At 39.7% G+C, this 18803-nt stretch overlaps 1 protein-coding gene across 10 annotated transcripts in view; it reads left to right on the top strand.

The window, feature by feature from the left end:
• CACNB4 (calcium voltage-gated channel auxiliary subunit beta 4) overlaps positions 1-18803 on the top strand; it is a 265350-nt gene that overhangs the window by 234530 nt on the left and 12017 nt on the right. For 6 of the 10 annotated variants that reach the window (XM_004032647.4, XM_004032648.4, XM_063694841.1 and 3 more), the window contains 3 exons: positions 2713-2822; positions 8150-8301; positions 9971-10066. In XM_004032647.4, the coding sequence (XP_004032695.2) occupies positions 2713-2822; positions 8150-8301; positions 9971-10066 (358 nt within the window). The remainder of the gene's footprint in view (positions 1-2712; positions 2823-8149; positions 8302-9970; positions 10067-18803) is intronic. The other 4 variants (XM_063694842.1, XM_019022718.2, XM_063694843.1 and 1 more) reach the window with 1 other exon arrangement.

Below are 18803 nucleotides of genomic sequence, written 5' to 3'. Positions count from 1 at the left end.
AGTCCAAAAATCATTGGTCTAGAAAGTTGAATTCTGTCCCTAAACCCACCGACTTGTCTCTCGTCATATATTTGGATTGCTCTGAAACATGCCTGTATGTTTCTATCCAGCAGCTCCATTCTTAAATAAACCAGAAACCCAAAAACACAAAAATAAACACACGTCGCTGAGCATGGTGGCTCACACCTGTAATCCCAGTGCTTTGGAAGGCTGAGGTGGGTAGATCACCTGAGGTCAGGAGTTTGAGACCAGCCTGGCCAATGTGGTGAAACCTCATCTGTAGTAAAAATACAAAAATTAGCCATGTGTGGTGGCACATGCTTGCAATCCCAGCTACTTGGGAGGCTGAGGTGGGAGGATCGCTTGAAACTGGGAGGTGGAGGTTGCAGTGAGCTAAGATTGCACCACTGCACTCCAGCCTGGGTGACAGAGCGAGACTCCGACTCAAAAAAATTAAAAAAAAAAAAAAAAAAAAACCACACAAACCCTATTCTGGAGAGGAAAGGAGCTGCCTATGAGACTTCATGCCTGAAAGCTGCAGTGGCCAACTGGAGTAACAGAAAGTCAGGTGTGGGTTTACTCTACCTCAACTTGATTTAAATTCTCACTATCTCAGAGCAAGGCGAAGACTTGACTGTGCATCCGTGCTTGACCACTTGACTCATAGCTGGAGATTCGGGCTTATAGAACACTGAACTGTAAAAGAATGGTGGAGTCAGGTGACTTGGCACTGGCCCGATGCCCAGGGGCTAGTTTAGACCTGAGCTGTAACTAACCATGTGCAGCTTTCTGTGTGTGTCTCAGTTTCTCTCTTGGTAAGATGAAAAAGTTGTTACACCAGTGTTTTCCAGTGTCTTTTAGCAGTTGAACAGCTTTTTATAGTGAAATCATATATAAAGCCCCAATGCAGAAAACAGAAATGCAGACATGTTTACCTGGCACTGAGGATAGTGAAGCTGGAGCCCACTGAACCTCCCTTTAGTCCTCAGAACAGTCCCTGAGGTGTATCTGCAAAAACTCTTGGTTTCTGTGGGAGACAATTTTGAAGATGCATCAAATAATGAAAAGGGTCTAACAGTTCTAAAAATTTAAGAATTGAAAACTTCCTGACAACCCACAGCATATAAACATAATGACACAGGCAAGCAGTGCTTTGCTTAAAATGGCACCAGAACTTTTGCACAGACTGTTGTTTTAAAGAATGATTTCCAACCATCTGAGGAAAGGACTATTTTAAATTCTCTCCAAGGCTTTAGGTCACTGAAATCAGGTACAGTCTCCTGACATAGCTGGCAGTGTTGTCCCCAGACAGGTATGAGATGACATATGATTCAGTAATTGATAATTCTACCCTCCTTCCTGCTTCAATCCCCAAAGAGTTTGAAAACAGAAGAGAATGGGTGTACTAACTGAGTATAAAAGGGGAGGGGTGCTACTTTCCTTGTCTCCTTTCTGGGAACCAAGCTGCGAAGATGAGAATGGAGAAAGGCCCATGGTGACAGTAACTGGCTTAAAGAGGCAAGCTTTGAATTCTGGTAGATAATTGGAAGTTGAGCAATCTCAGTTTAAAATAGTCTTTAAATTCTAAGTTGCAGATATTCTCATTTGATAAATCATATGCAAATAGATGCCCCTCTGCATTTATTTGCAATGTCTTTGCTTTATTCTTCACTTTTTTTTTTTTTTTTTTGAGACAGGGTCTCACCCTGTCTCCCAGGCTGGAGTGCAGTGGCATGATCTCGGCTCACTGCGGCCTCTGCCCCCCGGGCTCAGATGACCTCCCCCACCTCAGCCTCCCAAGTAGCTGGGACTACAGGCATGTGCCACTGTGCCTGGCTAGTTTTTGTATTTTAGTAGAGACGGAGTTTCACCTTGTTGGCCAGGCTGGTCTTGAACTCCTGACCTCAAATGATCCACCCATGTTGGCCTCCCAAAGTGCTGGGATTACAGGCATGAGCCACCATGCCAGGCCCTGCTTTATTCTTCTCTTGCATGACCGAAGGATACTTTCTAACGTAGCAAATCCTGGCACAATACTCACATTACTCTCAACTAGAGTGCCTTATGACTGCCCACCGTATGCATTCAAAGTCTTATGCAAATATGCTGAAGAATCCTATGCATGCAGAAAAAATAAAACCATTTTTTCACATTCTTACAAATGAAGTATCCCTTTGGGCCTGTGGAGAATCACGTGTGTATCACAAAAGAATGCAACTTAGCCACAGACTGGTAGATTGTCTTTGATAATCAAAATGAAGAGGGTTTCCCAGCTTTGACCGGCATCTTTAAATGCCAGAGCAAAGTATTTGTAGTTCCTGAAGGTCTTGTTCAAGAGCAAATCAACTATGAATTGTGGCAAATTGTATTGCTGCTTCCTAGAAAGAGCACGGTTTATTTATATGTCTTGATTCCTTCCTGGTATGGTGTATATTATAAAGGGAATTCAGCAAGGCAGGCCATAATGGAGGAAGAACATTTTTACTGGAGTAGGTTTTTTTGTGTGTGAAACAGTTTAAACCTTCCTCCATTCTGCTCTGCTTGCATTCTGATACTAGCCAGAGCCTGTTTAAAATACTTGTGGCCAATGTTTATTATACTGTGGTTCCCCTGTAGTATGTAAATTGGTTATTAAGTACTGTGGTTATAAATCACTTGGAGAGCCCCATAACATTTTTACTGGCTTGTTCTCTTCTGTGTTCCTATTCATAGGATATCAATAACGAGAGTGACAGCTGACATTTCTCTTGCTAAGAGGTCTGTCCTAAATAATCCCAGCAAGAGAGCAATAATTGAACGTTCGAACACCCGGTCCAGCTTAGGTAAGATATTCAAACGTGGTACTTCTTCAGGCTGTGCTTACAGACCGGGCTGACACATGGTGCATTTGTGAATGTCTTTTTCAATTTGTTCCCCATTCTGAATGGGGGAGCACTGAGTACCTAAAGAGAATGCTAGCTATGGACAAGAAGGCAGCAGAGTCTTGCAGTAGCCAGAGCCTGCTGTCTCTCAGCTTTAGTCAATTAGCTAATTAGTAGTCTGGTGGAAAGAATCCTCAATGGGCTCTCCTAGTCTTTTCCTGCCTAACTACATGAAACCAGTCATCTCCACTTTGCTCAGCTTCTCAACAAGGCTAATGATATCTGTCATACCTGAGTCACAGCTGACATAAAAGGAAACGAGGTGTTCAGACTTCTGAGATCTTTAGAAGAAAAGCTAGATAACGGTGTTCTTGGTGTTGTGAATGGCAATGACCATTAGTAACATGCAGGGACTTTAAACATGTCTTTCCTGAGGTACCAGTTGGAAAGCATCCTAAAATTCCCCATGATGGAGAAGAATAAAAGGCTGTAAGTGAGTAGCTCCATCAAGCCGTAGGTGAGCAGGGCTGTGGAGGATGGAATCACCACCCACAGAAGTGAGTCCATAGTGCTGGTGAATTACATCGTTCATCTGGAAAGCCTGTTCATGGTCTCCACGATTGACAAGGGTGGTGTAGTCCACTCATGACTTCCTAGGATTCTCTTTACATTCATATTCTGAGGGCAACTTGTTTTAACTAGGAAGGATAAATAGGGCTCTTCCGTGCCTTACATTTTTTAAACTGTTGAAATTAGCTCTATAGATAATAGAAAAATAAACAAAATTAAGATTTCCAAGACAGAATGCATGCCCTAACATCACATTAAGAACCCACTGACCTTGAGCCAAAGATCGTTCAATTTGTAAAGAAGGTACAAAGTATTATCTGTGTGTTCCTGACATGGGATTGGCATGTGATAATTGCTAATAAATGCTGGATGGTTGTTTTGTGAAGGAATACTAAACATACCAGAGTAGTGGTCAGTGCTTGTGAGGGGAAGATCCCAGCGATTAGTGGTCCCTTCTTTTGTCTTGTATTTAGAGCCTTCCACATGCAGAGGGAAACATGCTCAAAGGCACAGTATTTTGACCTTGAAGAGGTACAATGGCAGTGTTGATGGTGAATCCTATTAGGTAATGACTAAAGTTAAATATCATGGGTGACAGGGACATTAAGTTAGGTTGAAGATTTCTCAAACAAACATCAATTCTCTGCTCTCCTGTTTTCTACACATTTTGTAACTCCTTATAGTGTCTTTGGCTTTTAAGTACTCCTTCTAATGTATGGTGAGAGGCTAAAAGATAATCAAAAGCTTAAGCCGGGTTGTCTGACTCCTTTAACCATTGACACCTGCCAAGGGCTTCATGTGTATTCACTGAAGTCATTCCTTACAATCCATTCACCTGCTGTCAGAGTCAGTGGGGTGGATGGAGGGGCATGTTAGTGTAAACAAGAAGAAACAAAGTATATCTCACCTCATGGTTTTTACCTTTACTCTGTAAAGTCATAAACCCACAACCATTGGAATTAATTTCATGGCAATCTATTAATTTTATAATAACCACAATGTGATCCATTTGTGTGCTTGTTAATGCACATTTGTAGATTCCTTCATGAAATGTTTATTGAACACTTGTTATGTGCCATGCATTGTGCTAGACTTAGGAAATACAGACATAACCCACACAAAGTATCTTACCCAAGGGCAAAGAGACAGAAGAGACAGATGGTTAGAATACCTGTGACAGTGGAATTATGAACAAGGAGCTAGGGGTATAAAGAAGAGTAGGGGTTAAGAGATGTGTGAGAAAACTTCTCAGAAGTTATATTTGAGCTGGTTCTTCAAGGCAGACAGGAATGTACAAAGACATTGACATGTAAACAAAAATGTGTTGTTGAGAAACAAGTAGATTTGTGTATAGCATGCTTAGAACAGGGAAGTTGGGGGTGTGATTTGAGAGGAACAGAAGAGATTGAAAAAGATCGAGGCCAATGTGTTGGGGTTCTAATGCGCCTTGCTAAAGAGATCTCCAAAATAGATCCCATGCAATGTTAATTTTACAACATAGTAATAGTTGTTACATTCAGAATGTTTTCCATTGTCAAATAAATTTGGAAATGATGAATTAAACTGACAGGTTTCTTCTCTGCAAGACTTAGAGCCTTGAAGATATGATAATGCATGTTTGAAATTCTAAAGAGAAGCTATTATAGTATGCAATATAACCCTTACACAAAACCCCCTTCTTCCCATAGGATATCTTATGAGATTATTGTTCCAGAGTACTCACTTTGGGAAATGTTGCTTTGGACCCTGGGGAGCCATTGATGTGTTTTAAGCATGGGAGAAATATGAACAGGTTTGAGTATAAGGGATATAATTTGTGACAGGGATCCTGGAGAGAGATGGGCCCAAATCATCATGGTCAGTTTATAGAAGTGTTCATCGAGGTCCTCCAGCATCATAGTCCATGACTCCTCAGGGCTCCATTTGACTGGAATAGGATTATGAGGAAAACTTATTTGGAACCCCTCTGAGAATCAGTCCAGGTAGCCAAGATTTTTTGATTTGGCTGAGATCTTTTTCTTAAAAAAAAAAAATGAGCTATATAGATAAATATGCCTCACAGATAAAATGTATTTATTACATTCTGTATACATATTATCCAAACATTGGACTCACCCCAGTATTTAATGTGACCTTCTCCAGCATCCCTGCTGGCTTGTTCTGCCCAAGCACCTCTCTTCCTCTGCCCAAGTGCCCGTTGCCTAAGAGTTTTGTGTTGGTTAAGCAGTAGGTATGGCTGCCCTTGCTCCTGGCAGAAACCACACTTAACCTCATTGCTGGTGCAGAGTAAATAAGGCCCAGGTGTTTCTGAGTCATTTACACAGAAACTCAGAGTGCCTTGAGGGTTATTTGTACCAGGGCAGTCCAGTTCACGTCAATGTCTTTCTGCTGCTTCTGAAAATATTGTATTCATATTTGAAGCTTAAGAAAACATAGGCTTGCTCACATGTAGTTCTGGCCAGGAGCTCCCATAAGCCAGTGACAGTTTAATGAAAACAGCAAATGGAAAACATACCCTGACATCCTGAGGCTGAAATTTACTACAGTAAAAATTGACTTTATTTTCCAAACTTCCTTCTGAAGAAAATTTCTTTTAAAACTGTTTCTGACATGTGAGAGAAAAGGGGACAAATATGCTACATTACTAACAAATGTAGAATATGATTTCAGAAGAATTTGACAAATAAGCCCACTTTGTTTTCATTAATATCCTGAAAGCTAGTCACCTTTCCAAGCAGTGTGAAGTCTTTCAGGCCATTGGTATTGGATAACATGAAAAGTGATATGTTGACTCTTCAAATTAATCCTTTTTAATACAGATCATGCCTTAAACTTCAGTGATTCTATGGGAAATAAGAATTTTATGCAATCATGCAAAACATAAGAAAATAGATTTTCATGATAGTCTTGAGTATTCATGACCCTGCACACCTTGTCAATCCTTTTGGTTAAGGAAGGGAGAATTTTTTGGTGGGCTATGTGAACTTGAATTTATACTAAATAAGCAAAGCAAATCACAAACACTTTTCAATGAGGATATTTAGAGCAACATTACCTTTTTCCCTAGGCCATCTTTAGGATCATTTAAGGCCGGGTACAATGGCTCACACCTGTGATGCCAACACTTCAGGAGGCCAAGGCAGGAGGATTGCTTGGACTTTGGAGTTCAAGACCAGCCTGGGAAACTTAGTGAGACCCAGTCTCTACAAAAAATAAAAAATTTAGCCAGGCACAGTGATGTGCACCTGTAGTCCCAGCTACTCGGCAAGCTGAGGTGGGAGGATCACTTGAGCCCAGAAGGTTGAGGCTGCAGTGAGCTGTGATTGTACCACTGCACTCCAGCATGGGACACAGAGTGAGACCCTGTCTCTAAAAATTAATAATAATAATTTAAATTAGATAGTTTTGTGTACTGTATGTACTTTGGACCAGATTACAGCATTGTTTGGTCACACCTATAGCCAAAAAATAAAAATAAAAAACAAAATCAGCTGGGCACAGTGGCTCATGCCTGTAGTCCCACCACTTTGGGAGACCAAGGTGGGTGCATCACTTGAGGTCAAGAGTTCAAGAGTTCAAGACCAGCCTGGCCAACATGGCTAAATCTCGCCTCTACTAATAATATAAAAGTTAGCCAGGCATGGTGGCATGTGCCTATAATCCCATTTATGTGGGAGGCTGAGGTACAAGAATCGCTTGAACCCGGGAGGTAGAGGTTACAGTGAGCCAAGATCGTGCCACTGCACTCCAGCCTAGGCAACAGAGTGAAACTGTGTCTCAAAAACGAAAACAAATTAATTTCTCTGAAAATCAAATAGTATAATTCAGACTTTGGGCATGATCCAATAAGTCAGGTAATTTATAAAATATATATATATAAAACTTTTTTATATTTCAGAAAGCCATGTCCTATGTTGATTATCTGTTTTCCTTAAAAAAAAAAACTGGATTGCTTCAGACATTTGAAAAGAGTAGATTTTTCATTTGACTAGACTCATGCACAGATTTGGGTCACTTGGCTATTACAGCCAGCCAGATAGATTTGCATCTAGATGCATTGCAGCGTTTTAATATAATTGGCCTTACTTTTTTTTTTAATACTGAAGCTAATTATGCCTTAGAACAAGTACATTGGCTTTCATACTTAAATCTAACTAGACTTAGTAATATGATTAGTTTTAAGGGTAGACTCAGAACAATTAACCAGTGGTACAAAAATGTACATATCAGTCAAAACAGATGAGTTGTGGGGTTTTTTTAAAAGAAGCATGTCCACAAAGTATTAGTTTATACTTTGTTGATAGAAATATTTCAGTGTAATTTGCTTTCCATGTGATGTTGCTTTGCACATATATTTCAGTTGTTTTCTAAATGTGCTTTTAGCTTCGATGGCTAACATTAAAGTTCTTTAGAACAAAACAACAATCAAAAACAACATAAAATAATCATCGTAGGTATATAAACAGCTAAATATTATATTGACTAGAAGAAGCAAATTAAGAGAGCCATCTCAGACTTTTCTACCAACTGGTTGTATGCAAAACTCAACCCATCTCTGTCTATATTTAGAAAATGTCTTAAATTAGACAGGACTATGAAAATTTAAAATGTTTTATTTTGTAATGTAGACCAACATATCTGAAAATATACTATATCTTTCTAATGTAAGAACTAATTCATAACAATAACCGGGATCTATTTATTATTTTTCCTTTAAGCGGAAGTACAAAGTGAAATTGAAAGAATCTTTGAGTTGGCAAGATCTTTGCAACTGGTCGTTCTTGATGCAGACACCATCAATCACCCAACACAACTTATAAAGACTTCCTTAGCACCAATTATTGTTCATGTAAAAGTCTCATCTCCAAAGGTAATTAGCTCCTTTCTGCCTTAAGGTTTAGAAGTGCATCTTTTAAAAATGTGTTTTGCTCTGTGGTTTTTTGTTAGTGGACAAAGGAGAATGTCTTGCTGATTAATAAGCACATTTAAAATCTTTCCACAGTGTACAGATTCTATGAATTTTCAGATAGTGAAGAATATAATAGTTCATTTCTTCTAAAAGCTACTATTGTAGATCCCAAACAAGACAGTTATGCAAGTGTATAATAGAAACAAAACATTAAGACAGATGTGGAAAAGTAGACTCTGGCTTATCATAGACTATGAATTCTATATTGGTAAATTTCTTGGATCCTGTTGATTCCTGTGTCATCCATACTCTGTACCTAGTTGAGAGAGTACATCTATATTGATCAAAAAAGGCATCTATGTTGATCATATATAAAATGGAATATCACTGTTTAAACATCTCCTATGGAAGCATTATAGACCCTGACATTTGTGCTTAGGTTGAGTTCTTGAAAGAATGTGGTTATTCCATGATAAGCACAATGGGAAATTTGCTTTGTATCTTTATGCCGTTGTGCGAGGTAAAAATAAAAGTGAAATAGCCCCAGACTGATTTCTTTTGATTTGGGTGTTCTTTCATTTTTAAAAAAAGGATGTTGTTCTTAAAAAGTTAACGTGAAATGGTTACCCTTGGGAAGTACTATCTTAATAATCAGTTTCTTCTCTGTGCCTCCTAGTGTATTTTGGTGCCTAAATACAAATTCAACTGCCAACCGGCATGGCAGTCTTCTCTCATGGGTGGAGAATGTCTAAAGAAGCTGTACTCTCCTCCAAAGGTTCTGAGATCCTAGCCTTCCATCTATCTCTGCAGACACTGCTTTGGTGCAGTGGACTTGGGAATCCTGAACAAACTAGGGCCTTTTGAGAATCAGTAGAATGGATTGAAAGAGCTGCTGGGGGTTCAAGCACTTCACTGCAGTGCAGGAGAGTTCAGCCCTTCCCACTGCCCATGACACTGTGGTGTCCTTAAGTGCAAGAACAGGAGGAGTTCCCAGACACCTATGTCCTGGGGTATTATAGAGCTCATAGATTAGCACTGTTTGCAGGGGAGATGGCAGTATATGGCCAAATGCAGTTACAGCAGTGGCCAAAAGACATTGATATATCACTGGTTTACATGTAGCAATATACTAATACAAATGTTTTGCCTGGGTCTCCAATCACAGAATAGTCTGATTAATTTAAAATTAAATTGAAATGTCCCATTAATAATCGGTGACAAAAATAACCAGAAAATGACTCTGACATTTATCTGACATGGAGATAGTGAGCTAAAACATTATTCAAGTGAATAATATTAAAGTATTACTTAACATAAATGACCTGGTACAGTCCACTCCCTCCATTTTTACAGGTCTCTCTTTGAAATCTCTGGGAAAAATCTAGGATGGGAACTCAGGCTCCTCCTGAGACTTCACACAGAGTTAGAATAGGATGAACATATCAAATCCATGGAACTGAGAGCCAATGTAAGCAGATGACATCATTACAGGTTTAAATATATGATTTCTCACACTGCATTTCCTCTCTGATAATACTCAGGGCCAAGCAGACCATTAAAAAGATCCTGGCTTATTTGATTTTCTTTCAACTCATCTACAATACCTCAGGTTCATGTCTTCTTCTATCAGGTTTTACAGCGGTTGATTAAATCTAGAGGAAAGTCACAAAGTAAACACTTGAATGTTCAACTGGTGGCAGCTGATAAACTTGCACAATGCCCCCCAGTAAGTATGATCATTTTTTGTCTTCATCATTCTTGACTAGTTAGAAGAGGGTGGGTTTTTTTTCTTCATATTGTTGTTTTCATTCTAAAACGATGGTGATGATGGTATGTTGTCATCTAAAAGATTTCTTGGAACAAACTGCTGCTGTTATGTTGCTTGTATTCAGGCATCCAGATGTGGATGGTGTTTGCCTTGTAATAATAAGAAATGAACTTAGTGTCCGGGGTCTGTTCTTCTCACTGCTACCTTGTTTGCTTTGCAAACATGCAGCAAACCACTTAGCATTCAGCCTCCAGTCACATGGATATGCTTAAGAAAAGAACGAAAGAAAACATGCCAATTTGATCTTCCTTTAACTTTTCTGCAAGAAAATTCCAGCAGGCATAAAAGATTATGACACTGAAGGTCAAGAATTGATTGGAACTAGAGAGGCCCTGTGGTTATAGTAGATGAAAGAGTCAGGGCTGAGTCAGATGAAAAACGAAATTATAGCAACTCTTCTTCTAGTGCCATTGCCAGAAAACAGTTGCTGGGTTAGAAGGTGAGCAATGGTGGGATGGGGTGGGAGATGGAACTGCTATCACATGGCACTGGGTCCCCAGTGGCCAGTCTCTCCACTTTTCCCACTGACTTACTATTTCTGTGCCTATGTTTCTGTAAAGGAAATAACTGTCCTTCTTACTCAATGGATTCACTAGATTGTTTTATACAGTTGTGTAGGATTGTTTAAGCTCTATGGAAGCATGAAATCTGATTCAAATGTTTAGAGAGGGCAACACAGCATAACCTGTAAAAGCACAGACTCTGGAGCCAGATATTTGGGTTTTGAATCCACACTGACTAGTTATGTAATCTTGGGCAAGTACCTATCTCATGGGATTGGTGTAAGGATTGAGTGAGTGAATATGTGGTAAAGCTGTTAGAACAGCGCCAGGAACATAAGAAGCACCGTCTAAGTTTTCTTATTATAATCACTGGATACACTTTGTGTGACGTCATGTCTGGTCCAGTAGACTCTGTAAGAACCTGTGCACCTCTGGCTCACTGTTGTATGTCAGTTCCCTATCACAGTAGACCCATAATATATATTTGTGGAATTAGTGAATAAATGAAAGGATGTTCAGACGATAAGAGTCATAATGCATCCTTTCATTAGATGCTTACAATGGGCCACACAGTGTGCTAGATGCTTTACATAGATTATCTCTAATCTTCACAGTTACCTGGTGAGATAGGCCATATTATCTCCATTTTATAGTTTAGGCAACTGAAAACAGAGACATTAAATGATTTCCCTAAGGTGACATAGCAAATTAGGATACAATCTATTCTAGATCTATCTGGCTTCAAAGACAATTTCCTACCCCCTAACCCATCCACCCATACACACATGTACCTGGTTACCTACCCTGAAGATAATTTGATAGCTTGGAGCATGGCGTGCTCTGTTAAGTTTCACTTCACGCTGCCTGTTAGTGAAGCCCAATTACACAGTAGAATGTATGATTAAGGCACTGAACAGATACAGAAGAATGTATTGCCCAGCCCTGACCTTCTAATGTTTCACAGTTGAAGGAAGATAATCTTTGTTGTCTAGCTATCAAAAGCCGGGAACTATGTTATTATTTCCAATTTTTGGAACAATCTTATAAGGATAGTTATATCAGTTTGGTCTTCTGGGAAGCAGACACCTAAATGGAATTACAAATGCAAGAGATTTATTGGAGAAATTTTATTTTTATGAAAATAAGTTTATTAACATTTATTCTAATAATTACTAGAGAAAATTCTTATGTCCTATTAAATTTGAGGGATTTTAGCTGCTGAGAGGGTTGATCATTGAGTAGTTGTACATATAATATGGTTTGTTACATCTGAAATAGCTGGAATCAAGAAAAGATATTTGCATCTGTAAAAGCAAGTAATGTAATGAGCTACCTTAGGACTTGTACCCAGGTCAGAGATTTCAAACAGCTCCATGACTGGAAAGACAGCCTTGCCTTACCATTATCTCAGTAGGATAAACACTTTATCTTTTTATATAATTGGTAAGATAACCTGGAATTTTAAACAGGCAGTCTGGATGGATAAGGTTACCTTGTACTTAACATTTTCTAAACACTGTTTACTTTATTAAACATGTTCAATTGATACTGCACAGATGTAGTAATGCTGAGAAGGAATAGTATCCTCTATTTTGGCATGTGCAAAGAAATCTTTGGGTTATAAAAACCAGTAGTAACCTTAAAATGTGTCTGCAATTGCCCCTGCTTTACTTCAAGACCATGATTATAATTGTCATCCAAAGATTGGTGATCACTATGTCATTTTAATTCCTTTAGGAGAATTTGCGACTTACTTAATTGGCCACCGTATCTCCAGTATGAAAAGTCAGCAAATTACATTGGCAGAGTATCACATTGCTAAGAAATGAAAGGCAACAGTTTTTGGAAAGGGAAGCCTATAAGAGCTCTGAAAAAAGTTAACGCTGTAGTCAGAATTAATCCTAGATCCTGGGACTGTTGAAGCAAAAGGGGACCTTAAAGAGCACCCAATATAGTATTTCCTAGACTATATTATTTATAATATGGGTCCTATGTGATATCAGTAAGTGTTATGGGAAAATAATCCTGATACCAAAAATGTCTGAGAAAACACTTAGGTGAACGAAAGTAGTCTGGTTTCTTTACTACAGAACCCTGAATATGCCAATGTGTATTTTATATCTCCAATAGGACAAATAGTATGCGCAGCTTCCCCTAAAATTGTGACTGCAGATGTGCTTTTCCATTGAGCATCCTATGGATCCAGTGGAACATGTCTAGGGAAAGACTTAGTCCAATCTCCTCATTTTACAAATAATGGAACTGAGACCAAGAGAACTGGCTTTTCAAAGGTTATATGCCTGGGCCAAAGTCAGCTTAAGATCTCTTTCTCCTAGTCTAGCAAGACTAGATGATGAATGGCAACAGCTCAGTTATATATTCTCCTGGAAAGAAAAGTATGGGTTTTGGCCAGGTGCAGTGGCTCATGCCTGTAATCCTAGCACTTTGGGAGGCCAAGGCGGGTGGATCATGAGGTCAGGGGTTTGAGACCAGCCTGACCAACATGGTGAATCCCCGTCTCTACTAAAAATACAAAAATTAGCCGGGCGTGGTGGCGCGCACCTGTAATCCCAGCTACTCAGGAGGTTGAGGCAGAATTGCTTGAACCTGGGAGGTGGAGGTTGCAGTGAGCTGAGACCATGCCACTGTACTTCAGCCTGGGCGACAGAGCAAGACTCTGTCTCAAAAAAAAAAAAAAAAAGAAAGAAAGAAAAGAAAAAGAAAAGATAAGTATGTATTTCATGAGTAAGGATTTTTCTAGGAGAGAGATCGGTGAACTTTTTAAGTAAAGGGCCAGATAGTAATATCTTAGGCTTTGTGGGCTATATAGACTCCTTTGCAAAACTACTCATCTCTGCTCTCGAGCAGGAAAGCAAACATAGACAGCGTGTAAACAAATGGGTGTAGCTGTGTTCCAATCAAACTTCGTAGAGGCATGAGACAGGCCTGACTTAGCTGGCAAACTGAACTTGCCCCCTTGTTCTGGGACCAAGCTATGGTTATCTATTACTCTGCAATAAAATAATCCCCAAAACTCAGTCACTTCAAACAATGGCCACTTGTAGTATTCAGCTGGCGGCTGACCTGGTACCTTAGCAGAAATGACTGAAGGCTGGTCTCAGCCAGCTCTTTTTGAATACAGGCTCTTACGTGGCAGCTCCCAGGCTCCATGAGCAAAGATTCCAATCTTTTACAGCCTGGGCATAGATACCAGACCACATCATTTCCACAGCATTCTGTTTATCAAAATACTCACAAAGAACTGGGTGCATGGTGAGTGCCTGTAGTCCCAGCTACTCAGGAGGTTGAAACAGGAAGATGGCTTGAGCCTAGGAGTTCAAGGCTGCACTGAGCTGTGATTGTGCCACTGCCCTTTAACCTGGGAGACATACTGAGACCTTGTCTCTAAAAGGAAATTTTTAAAAATTAGCTGGGCATAGTCCTAGCTACTTGGTAGGCTGAGGTGAGAGAATTGCTTGAACCCAGGAGTTTGGAGCTGCAGTGAGCCAGGATTATGCCACTGCACTCTACCCGACAGAGTGAGACATTGTCTCTTAAAAGAAAAAAAAATCACAGAGGCTGCCTAAATTCAAGGAGAGGGGATATAACTCTTCATCTCCATGAGGGAATGTCAAGGAATTTGTGACCATTTAAAATCTGTCATAGACAGTAAGATGAGTGGGGAAAATGGGCTACTGGATAGTTCTACTTTGGAAGAGGAAGGACTTTCCTCTCGTTGCCCATTCGGAATTCACAGAAGAAAAGATGGGATGCAGACAAAAGGGGACCTATGGGAACAGGACCTGCAAACCTGCAAACCCATGTCATTTTTTTTTAATATGACCAGCCTGATTTTGTATTGCCATTATACATGTGTAAAAAATGTATACACTACATTTTTTAATTTCTTTTTGCTTCTACCAAGTATTGGTATTCTTTTTCTCTTCAGATAAGTTGAAAATAGTATGTTTTTTAAGAAGGCCAAGTGTAAACTTCCCCAGTACTATGGTAATAAGAAGAAAAGCTGAGAGACAGACAATTGAACATATAAATGAAATGTAATCGTTTAATCCTACTTAGTTACAATCTGGCTTGTGTTACCCAAAGCTGACCCTGTGGCTGTTTGAGCTGTGTAATGTTTTTTTGTGTGTAAAATGACATTGATCACTCTTTCTGGGAGAGAGGAACTCATCTCCTCAGTAGAGTCTTGCAAACCTCTAATGTTACAGTAACCATGGTCACTCTCTTCTGTCGCCCTTTATTTTCCACCGCTGAATGGACTCAGATTTATCCTATGAAACACAAGAATTCTGGAGCGAATGATAGTGCCCAGTTATCCTTGATCATATTGCTCTCACAGTAGTAATTTTCCACTGCCCTCTTCCAGTCATTTTATTTGAATTATTTAGAATCGTGTGGATTTACCTGTCTATTTGAAGTGCTCTCCTCATTGCTGCATTCATTATTCACAGCCCCTGGATGTCCACAGTTTAATTCCTAACATTGCTTTTGAAAAGGGGGGTAATCAATTTCACATGTTTGCTTCATGAAATGAGACCACATGGGATCCAATTTCTCTCAGCCCAAAGGGGACTACACCTTTTCCAGGGATTTCAGCCACTGGACTTGGGTATATCGAGTTAGGGGTAGTTCATTCCCACCAATGCTATGATCTAGCACATCCAATTAATCTGACTTTAACAGAAACATGGGATGCCTTTTCTGTAGGCACTAATGTTGGTAGATGGTATTATCTTTGAAGAATACGAATGGACAGATGGAGGGGTGTGGGGAGGAAAACATGTTTGGGTTCACATCAAGTGTCACAAATTATCAAGAGAGAGGAAGTCAAAAGAATCAAAGTTATATATTTTTTGCCCTCATTTTAACCTCACCAATTACTGGCAAGAATTATGATTATCTTTCCTGTTTAGCTCATTTAAGTGGAAACTACCTGGAACTAACTGCTAGAACCCAGTAATATTGTCACCCCGGTTGGAGTGCAGTGGCGCGATCGGAGCTCACTGCAGCCTCTGCCTTCTGGGTTCAAGCGATTCTCCTGCCTCAGCCTCCCAAGTAGCTGGGACTACAGGCATGTGCCACCACACCCAGCTAATTTTTGTATTTTTTAAAAGAGATTTTTGTATTTTTTAAAAGAGATGGTCTCGAACTCCTGACCTCAGGTGACCTGCGCACCTTGTTCTCCCAAAGTGCTGGGATTACAGGTGTGAGCCACCGCACCCATCATAGATCTTTTAAAAGCCCTTCAACTTAGAGTCTAATTTCCCATCGTTAGTTGACCAGTGAGTTAAATACTCAGAATCTCAAAAGCTTTAATAATTTAAAGAATGGAGTTTTGATATGAAAGAAACACTGGGTTGATTATTTTTATAATTAGCATTACATGTTGTACCATTCAGCCATTTGATTTTACTGAACAGTACTTGCCAGTCTTTTTTTGTGCATGGTTTGTTTTGTTTTGTTGAGACAGGGTCTTGCTCTGTTGTTCAGGCTGGAGTGCAGTGGTGCAATCATGACCTCCCCAGCTCAAGCAATCCTTCCACCTCAGCCTCCCCAGTAGCTGGGTCCATAGGAATATGCCACTAAGCCCAGCTCATTTTTTGATTTTATGTAGAGACAGGGTTTTGCCATGTTGCCTAGGCTGGTCTTGAACCTCTGGGCTCAACTGATCCTCCCGCCTTGGCCTCCCAAAGTGCTGCCCCAATCTTTTTTTTTTTTTTTTTTTTTTTTGGTGTCAGTTTCAGGGTCTCTATATTTTACAATAGCAAGGAAATAAAAGTATGCTCACCCATATTATTTCTTTTTACCACTTAGAAATAAGAAAAATGCCCAACATGCAGTTTTATCTATGTACAACAAATAAATGTAAAGCAATGCATATCATTATAATTATTATTATATGCATGGGAGAGTTTTGTTACATTTAATCCCCTGTCTTGCTAATATTCAGTAATGAGCCAACTTTAAAAAGTTAAGTTCAGGCACAGTGGCTCATGCCTATAATCCCAGCACTTTGGGAGGCTGAGGCAGGTGGATCACTTGAGCCCAGGAGTTCAATATTAGCCTGGGCAACATGGGGAAAACCCATCCCTACCAAAAACTACAAAAAATTAGCTGGATGTGGTGGTGCATATCTGTAGTCCCAGTTACTCAGGAGGCTGAGGTGGGACAATCACCCAAGCCCCAGAGATTAAGGCTTCAGTGATCGGAGATTACGCCACTGCACTCCAGCCTGGGCGTCGGAGTGAGACCCTATCTCCAAAAAACAAAGCAAAACAGAACAAAAAAACAAAAGTTAAAATTAAAATGCAAAATTAGTCTCTACATTTTATAAACTTTTCATTAAAAATATTCAATAGCTTCCTAGATTTAAAAAACAGACAATATACATTAGTTTCAATGAGATTCTCCCCTCCATGCTAGAAAATATGTATTTTATAGTCATTAAGGAAGACTTACCCAGTGTCTTTACATATCTTCCCTCCAAAAAGAATTGAAAAGAAATAAATGGAATATGCTTCATTTCCTCCAGGTAGGACCCAGAGAGCACTGTATCTTCTGTAAAAAGTAGGGTGACCCACCATTTGCTCAGAATTTTCAAGGTTTAGCAGTGATAGTCTCATGTCTCCTGAAACACTGAGATCCCCAGCAACCACAGTCATTGGTCACCCTAATTCAGGTGGCTTCCCTAGTAAAGAGCGTTACTTCTTACTCTGTGAATGGAGAACCAAACAGATGGTTAAATACGTTTTTTTTTAAGACCTTGCAAGTATTCATTTCCATTTTATTCAGTTTCAGTCTTTCTTCCCCTTTCTTTCTTCCCTGCCATTTTAGCTCTCATACCCACTAAATGAGCTAGAGGCATGTTTTTCACTCTTGGTTATTTACAATGCTTTTCTTTTTAATTTTCTTGAAGGAGCTTATCCAGAAAGGGGGCCTAATGTGCCTGATTTTTTTGATGGTTTGTTTTGATTCCCCTATTCGCTACTTATTTACTTTGGCAGCCACACCATTCTGCCTACCTCAGCTGAAGAGAATATCCCATCATACAAGGGCAAAGGTGTTCCCTGTGGCCATGCTTTGAAAACAGCTCAGCGTTGCCCTTCTCTTGGGCTGCAGCAAGGGCATGGTATCACCGAGTGGGTAACTGTTCGCTGCCCGGGACTTCTGCTGATTAGGAGCTCTCTGCATCCATAGCCCATGCTGCAGGCCACATATTGCATAGTAAGGAGCTGACTACACTTGAACCTTTAAATTATGAAAAATTGGCATAGCTGGTTTGCATAATTCATTGGGTTGCTTCTCTTTGCATTTCTTGTATGATTTTTAAAAATTGTTTTCCCCTGATACTGAGTTTCTATCACTCTGATCTACTCAGCTGTGTTATTTCCTAAACAGCTAAAGAGAAAAATTGTCACAGATATACAGGCTGTGAAATTCTTCCTAGTTGAAAATAAGCCACATATGTCAGTATTCATTCAGAAGCAGAAATTTGCTTTTCTCTGTGTTTTTTGAAAGCCTAAAAGCAGTTTCAAGTCATCTTCCAACCTATATCTGTCTTTTAGCAGTGCAAAAGCAGTTTCCTAGAAATGACTGAGGCTTATACCATGTGCTGATATATACAAATTCTATCCATTCATTGGCAAAGAGAAGTGCTTTATTAAACTTACGGCAATTAAATGTGCCACTAATTATGTCTACAACCGTGACAATGTAACAAGTAGAATGGCCAAGTAGATATAAACCTCATTCAAATAACATTCTGCCATAGGTGCTGCTTACCCTCCTTGGGCTTTGCAATCCTGGCTGTGAATGTCAGGACCCATCTGGCCCAGGTATCCTTGGAAGGTTTTTCAGTTTGGCACTTTAAGAAACAGCAAGAAAATGACTTGTTGAGACTAATCAAACCCATATTATAGAATGAGACCCATGTAATCAAATTTTATGGTTCACATAAATAAAATGATATAAACAACCAACTCCAAGTCACATAAAATGTAGAACTTGCAGCACACTTTAGCCTGGAATGGCGGAGAGACTGGTCCTTTGTTCTGGTGCTGCCTCGTTTCCTCTTTCTTCCTCCTGTGCCATCTGAGTCTGTGGATGTTCTT

Source organism: Gorilla gorilla, chromosome 11 (genome assembly GCF_029281585.2).
Source record: "Gorilla gorilla gorilla isolate KB3781 chromosome 11, NHGRI_mGorGor1-v2.1_pri, whole genome shotgun sequence".
NCBI lineage: Eukaryota > Metazoa > Chordata > Mammalia > Primates > Hominidae > Gorilla > Gorilla gorilla.
Note: the sequence above shows the minus strand (reverse complement) of the source record. Positions and strands in the feature narration are given on the sequence as shown.